This window comes from Calonectris borealis, chromosome Z, assembly GCF_964195595.1.
Source record: "Calonectris borealis chromosome Z, bCalBor7.hap1.2, whole genome shotgun sequence".
NCBI classification, from domain to species: domain Eukaryota; kingdom Metazoa; phylum Chordata; class Aves; order Procellariiformes; family Procellariidae; genus Calonectris; species Calonectris borealis.
The window spans coordinates 86,736,853-86,743,853 of NC_134352.1; the positions used below are offsets into that span (position 1 = coordinate 86,736,853).

A 7,001-nucleotide genomic window follows, 5' to 3' on the forward strand; every position below is an offset into this window, starting at 1 on the left:
CACCCCAGGGATGTCAGGGTGGGCACACTTGGGATGCCAGGTTGTGTACCCGGCGCTGCTGGGGCAGACACCCGGGCTGTCGCGGAGGAACCCTGGGGCTGTTGGGGGGCACGCCGGGGCTGCTGGGGTGGCACCGGGGCTGTCGGGGGGCACGGCGGCTGCCGCTGCGTGCGCCGGGGCTGCCGGGGGGGCAGGCCGAGGGGGGCAAGCCGAGGGGGTCAGGCCGGGGCGGCCGCCGGGGGGGCACGGCGGCGCTGCCGCGGTTGCCGGGGCCGGGACGGCGGGGCGGCCGCTCCCGGCTGCCATTTCATCGCGCCGCCGCTCGGTCCCTCCATTTTCTCTCCGGCTGCCGGCGGTGCCGGCCCCGTCCCCGCCGCCGTCCCGCGCCCGCCGCCCCCGCGCCCGCCGCCCCCCATGTAGCCCCGCGGCAGCCCCCCCGCACACGCCCAGCCGCGGGGCCGCCTCCCGGCATGAGGAGCTGCAAGATGGTGCGGGTGGCCAGCGTGCTGGGGCTGGTGATGCTGAGCATCGCGCTGCTCATCCTCTCCCTCATCAGCTACGTCTCCCTCAAGAAGGACAACATCTTCGGCGCGCCCCGCGCCGCCGGCCCGGGGGGGCCCCGCATGTACATGTTCCACGCGGGATTCAGGTGAGGGCGCGGCGCGGAGCGGCCGGCCCGGCTGGGCACGGCTCGGCCTGGCTCGGGGGCGGGGGTCCGCCCTTCCCATCCCTTCCCTTCCGTCCCCCCGCCGGCCCCGCTGCCTCCCGTGCTGTTCCCGGGGGGAGCCCCGGCTGGGCGGGCGGGCCCGGGAAGGCCCCGCGGCCACAGCCCGGGCGCTCGGCGCAGCCGCTCGCCCGCAGCGCGGATGCGGCTCCCCCCGCGCCCTGCCCCCGCACCCAGCCCCGGCCGTGCTCCGCGCCCCGCGGGAGAGCCCCACGGAGCCTGAGGGGAGCGGGAGAGCCCCCTGGGGACCGCGGTACCGGGCGGGGGGCGGGCCGGGCGTGGGAACCGTAATGCTCCGGGGGTGCTGAAGGGTGGGGAGCAGCCCGACACGGCATGGCCCGGTACAGCCCGGTACAGCCCGGCCCGGCCCGGCCCAGCCCGGTAGAGCCCGGCCCAGCCCGGTAGAGCCCGGCTCGGCGCGGCGCGGCCGGCGCTGTCCGCGGTGCTGAACCGGCCGACACGGGGGGCGGGCCGGGCACGGCCAGTAACGGGCTGCGGGTCTGTGTGTGTCTGCGTGGGTCCGTGCGTGTGTGTCTGCGTGGGTCCGTGCGCTCGTTTCCAGGTCCCAGTTCGCGCTGAAGTTCCTGGACCCCTCGTTCGTCCCCATCACGAACTCCCTGACCCACGAGCTGCAGGAGAAGCCCTCCAAGTGGGCCTTCAACCGCACCGCGTTCGCACATCAGAGGTGAGCGTGCGGGCTGCGCCCGCGCCTCCCCTTCTCACCCCCCGGAGGCTGTCCCCTTCCCCCAGGGTTTAAGAAAATACAATCAGGGACTGCTAAATACTCTGAGCTCTGAGTAATTTGCCAGCGGTGAGAGACAAAGGCTGAATCAGAGCATTTCCCCAGACGATTACAGCTATCTTGGAAGAATTGATAATTCAGAGCAGGACAGCAGGCTGCAACACACATTATTGTACCAAACAGAACGTGACCCAGTTTCCCGGTGTGCAAGCAGAATTGTCATTACTTCAAGGTAGACGGCTGGGGTTTTAAAACTTGAAACAAATCGGACCGTAACAGCCATGAAATGCTGTGTTCATGGAGGCCAACACACGCCCCGCTAAACTTCCCAGCTAACGGCAGTTCTGAGCAAGTGCAGCCCTGTTCTGCCTTCCAGCACGGCTCCAGCTGGGGGGCGGGCAGAGCGAGGGGTTCGGATGGGGGCCGTCGAGCCCGGACCCACCGGAGTCACCCTCTTTGTGCCTTGCCTTCTGCCTGCTGCTCGCAGGTTGCACCTTTCCCTTCCTGCTGGAAAGGGTTTCTCGGATCCTTCAGCTCCCTCAAAGCTGCTCCGTACTTAATGGGAAGTAAAATGTGCTTTCAGTTTTCTCACTCTGATGTGAACTTGGTGGTGTCTGGCCAGCCTCTTTTATTTATTGGCTTTATTGATATATATATATGTATCAATAAATATATACTTGATACAATTTATATTTACTGAGAGAGATATATATATATTTTAAAATTCTATAAAAGGAAAGAAAAACATTTAGCCATTTAAGATAGCTATTACCATCCTGGACTGTAATTTTGTCCTGACAAATGCCTGCTCTTTCAGAGACTCCTCTCACATATCCCACCTGAGAAGCAGGAACCCAGGCCCCTCGGCTCTGCGGCCAGGGAGCTGGCAGAGTCAGGATGGGGCTGCTGCACCCCTCGGTGCTGGCGGGCAGGGCTTGGGCTTCTCTCCTCCCTGCTGGTCACTCCCCGGTCACAGGTCAGCGCTGCTGCCGGCACAGCGGGGCAAGTAATGGCCCTCTAGTGCCGACAAGCGCTGCCCGCTGCCCCTAAGGAGCTGTGGGTCACAGGGAGGAGGTGGCACTTTGCCTGCCCCATCCTGTCCGGGGACCTCCCAGGCTGGTGTGACAGTGGCCACCCCTCAGTATTGCTTCATTCCTGGCACCACCAGCTCATCCTTCATAAGCCTGCCTCTGTGCCACCCCTCTGGTGATTTTAGCTAGTGCCTCAGGGTCTGCCTTTGCACTTGTCCGTTAGCCATAACCCATAATTAGGGCACCCAGTGGGACTCCATTAATGCTTAGACATGGGAGGATGCGAGCTGGAAGAAAGGTTGTTTGTTTTTCATAAACATGAGCAAATAAAGTGGTATTGGTTTTCTAATTTTATGCCCTGCAAGGGAAATTCCTGAGCAGGGTTGGTTTTGTTTGGTTTTTAAGTATCTCTAATAACCCTTGTAAAAACGCTGGCGTGCTTGCCCAAGTAAGATATTAAGGAATTATGTTTACATAAATGGAGACAGCAACAGTCACTTGTTTTTGTGATTCAAAGCTTCTTAATGAGAACACAAAAAATATATGTATTTAAAAATCAGCTACCGTTAATTCAACTGAATATCCTGGAGTGCTTGGTTTTGCTTCACATACCTCATGGCAAACATGGAACCCATCATTGCCAAAGATCCGCGGCCCAGTACCGAGTGACGTGCACGCAGAGAGCCCCAGCACAGACTTACCCCCGGCCTGCGTCGCAGCCCAGGCAGAAGTGCGTTGTGCACCACCCCGCAGCGTGGGGGCTGTGGGCGGGCCGGACTGTTAGCTGCACGCCTCGGACTTACCCAGCGAATCCAATATTTTAATCCTGACACTGTTCCAAGAGACACGGACACGTCCGTAGCTGGCGTCAGTCAGGACCGCCCAGTAAAGCCAAGCGGAGCACTAGGTAAGGAGCCAGCTCCGTAATTCCTATCTATTTGTATTAATTTAAAAGCCATTGCACCACATTGCTCAGGAAACCACTTTACTACATTAAAAAAAAAAAGAAAAATGTAAGTCTAGCTGGAAAGAAAATCTCCCCACCACAGAAAGAGGGGAAATATAACTCCATGTTTTCTTTTCTTTTTCTGTTTTATTTTAGGCAAGAAATCCTTCAGCACGTCGACGTAATAAAAAATTTTTCTTTGACCAAGAATAGTGTTCGGATTGGACAGCTGATGCATTACGATTATTCCAGCCATAAGTACGTTTTCTCTATTAGCAATAACTTCAGATCGCTGCTTCCTGACGTGTCGCCGATCCTGAACAAGCATCACAACATTTGTGCCGTGGTTGGAAATAGTGGGATCCTGACCGGGAGTCAGTGCGGGCAAGAAATAGATAAATCTGATTTTGTTTTTCGTTGCAATTTTGCTCCAACCGAGGCTTTCCAAAAAGATGTTGGAAGGAAAACCAACCTTACAACCTTCAACCCCAGCATCCTGGAAAAGTATTACAACAATCTTTTGACCATTCAGGATCGCAACAACTTCTTCTTAAGTTTGAAAAAGCTTGATGGGGCCATTCTTTGGATCCCCGCTTTTTTCTTCCACACGTCAGCAACAGTCACGAGAACCCTGGTTGACTTCTTTGTTGAGCATAGAGGGCAACTAAAGGTCCAGTTGGCTTGGCCAGGAAATATAATGCAGCACGTTAACAGGTGTGTATTTTTGCCTTGCTTTTAACTTGTCAAAATACGCCTCTCTCTGTACAAACACAACTGTATGTGTTTTTCTATTCATGCCTGATCTGGTAGGCACTGTCTAGCAAGTCAGGACCCGCTACTGCTTGCTTTTAGAGCAAAGGCAGGTTTGTTGTTGCTTCAGCACTTCAGTTACTGCCTTACAGGTGTACACCCGGCACAGCAGAGGTGGGGTGGTTGTTCGCGCCGGGGCACGGCCCGCCACTGGGCTCCGCTCCTGCCGCTGCTTCCGCAGAGGGGGGGAGTACGGGGGAGCTGCGTGGGGTGCTGCACAAGCAAAGCACCGCTTATGGAAGAGCTTGCTCTTCTCGGCTAGCAAATGGGGATGCTGTGCTGACAGACAGCTGCGGGGTGGTCCGAGGAGAGCTGTGATAAATCAAAGGCAGATAAGGTTGCCACCTCTTTAGCAAATGCACGTGGAGCAGGAGCCAGTGAATCGTACCTTTCTGGTTAGGGCACTACCTCTGCTGGTCAAAAGCCAAAAACATTCAGAAGGGGAGCACAAGAGACCGTCGGTCAGAGTGCTGCTGAGGTTGTTCTGCACTCCCGTCGGTACAGGCTGACCTGAACAGCAACCCTTGCCTTACCCAGGCTACCAGCGCTCAGCACTGATCGTCTCCAGGCAGTAACGTTATTTTTTCCGTACAGCAAACCCGTGGCATTACTTGCACCCCAAACTAACGTGCCTTTTTTTTTTTCACAGATACTGGAAGAACAAACACTTGTCTCCCAAGCGGCTGAGCACAGGTATTCTCATGTATACCCTTGCTTCTGCCATATGTGAAGAGATCCACTTGTACGGATTCTGGCCCTTTGGGTTCGACCCCAACACGAGGGAGGACCTCCCGTACCACTACTATGATAAGAAGGGAACAAAGTTCACGACCAAGTGGCAGGAGTCCCACCAGCTGCCTGCAGAGTTCCAGCTGCTCTACAGGATGCACGGTGAAGGACTGGCCAAACTCACCTTGTCGCATTGTGCCTAAGAACCTAAATCTTGAAGTGCCAAATGATTGTCTAAAAAGTGCCCAAAACCGAATTAAACATTCTTCAGATATAATTCTAAAAAAAAACCACCCACCCTAAAATATTTTCCATAATATAAAGATGCTTTTTAGTCACCCTTGTCACTGCTCATCAAAGGGTTTAAGCATATTTAGCAGGGCAGAAGCATTTATCAAATTCTGTGGATGCTATTCATGCAGCAGCAATGTTGAAATATTTTGCATTTATAGATGTGCTAATAGGTATGTTTTAAGATATTTTCATATTTTAGCGTTCCACTAAGTCCCCTAAATATCTTAATTTTATTGTCCCTTCCTGATTAGAATTAGAAATGCTGATTTTAAAAGGCTTTGCTTCTCTTGTATATGTTGCTATTAATAGCTCAGCATACATATATTGCCGTGGCTGATTGAGAAAGCCACTCAGAATTCCAGTTCATCGTCACTTGCAAGTTCCTCAGTGTGGATCCTGATTTCCACCACTTGCATATTTTCATATTTACTGAATTTTACATTTTTTTAAGAATAACGTGAAGAAGAAGGTCACAATATGGCTTGTACCTTAGCTAGGGGTTTATATCGCTCTCGGAATACTTCAGCGTTTTAATTCAATTTGGGCCAAATCCTTGTCCAAATTAGCCAGGCTGAAACACGGTCATTCCCAGCCGATACTATTTGGTCTTTTAATTTTAAAGTTAAACCACCAGGACAAACAGGATTAGGTTTCCCTGGAGATGTGTTGGGCGAGAAGAGCCCCAAGCCCCCGCGCGGGCGCACCTCCCTCTGCGCCTGCTCTCCGCACCCTCCGGCGACAAGGGCTCCTTCGGGAGGACGATCCCCCCGAGCGGGGAGCACAGGAGCTCCCGCCCGTCCCTTTGCACCCACAGAGCCCGCCGGCGCTCCCCCTTCCCCGATCGCACGGCGGGCTGCACCCCACCGCGCCGCGGGGCAAGGAGCCGGCCGGCCGCCCCGGTGAGCTCTGCCGGGTGGCGAGCGAAGCTTCCCCTTGCGGAGCTGCAGGCGTTGGCACTCTCTGGTTCCCGTGTGTCCCGAAGTGCCGGCCGGCGGCGGCGGTGGGGTGTCCTGCCCAGCCAGGCAGGCTCTGTAGGAGCGGGAATAGCCTTCATTAGCCCAACGAACGGCGCGGGGGCAGGCGGGCCGGCCAGCTCCCCGGTCAGCGGGGCTGCGGTCGTCCCCTGCGGTGGTCCCGCCGAGGGGCAGGGGTGCCCGGGGTGCCCAGCCTGCCCTGCGCCCGGCCCTGGCTGCGCAAGCGGGGCCGGCTGGGCAGGGACCGACTGGCCGGGCAGCAACGGCGGCCAGGCGCCGGGGTTTTTAGAACCGGTTTTCGAAGGGAAGGGAGGGCAGCAGGAGCGCAGGGAAGAGGAAATACAGTTACCAGATTTCCCCACTTACGTCTCTAAACCCACGGTCAGACAACTAAATTAGTGGCCCCATTTTCCGGTCACCAACAGCCATCCCAGGCAGCCAGAGGAAGACTCGGCTTCCTCAGTACGGCTGAAAACCAGGCTTTTGTAGCGAGGACAAACCTTAGGGTCACTTATGGTTTGCAAATGTTGGCCATTTTGTCTCAGGATAAAGGAGCCTGTAAAGTGGCTGGGTTTCTTATTGCAACAAGTATACTTACAAGTATTTTAACATTTTTCTACTGTTCTGTATGAAGCTGAGAACTGACTATACACTGAAAGAAGATGCAAAATCCAATTTAAAATCATACTTTAAAATGGCACATTTTAATTTTTCTCAGCCTCTTTACCTCCAAGCAGACGTAGGAGGTGAG

General features: G+C 55.4%; 1 protein-coding gene across 1 annotated transcript; it reads left to right on the forward strand.

The window, feature by feature from the left end:
- The first annotated feature begins 470 nt into the window (after nt 1-470).
- On the forward strand, nt 471-5,185 carry ST8SIA3 (ST8 alpha-N-acetyl-neuraminide alpha-2,8-sialyltransferase 3). The gene is made up of 4 exons (XM_075137120.1): nt 471-649; nt 1,287-1,409; nt 3,600-4,157; nt 4,903-5,185. The coding sequence occupies exons 1-4, from the start codon at nt 471-473 to the stop codon at nt 5,183-5,185; spliced, it is 1,143 nt and encodes a 380-aa protein (XP_074993221.1).
- Nucleotides 5,186-7,001: the final 1,816 nt, after the last annotated feature.

Coding starts and splice junctions, on each gene's coding strand:
- ST8SIA3 (XM_075137120.1), top strand. CDS start 471: ATGAGGAGCTGCAAGATGGTGCGGGTGGCCAGCGTGCTGGGGCTGGTG. Junction 650..1,286: donor ATGTTCCACGCGGGATTCAG/GTGAGGGCGCGG, acceptor GCTCGTTTCCAG/GTCCCAGTTCGCGCTGAAGT. Junction 4,158..4,902: donor ATAATGCAGCACGTTAACAG/GTGTGTATTTTT, acceptor TTTTTTTCACAG/ATACTGGAAGAACAAACACT.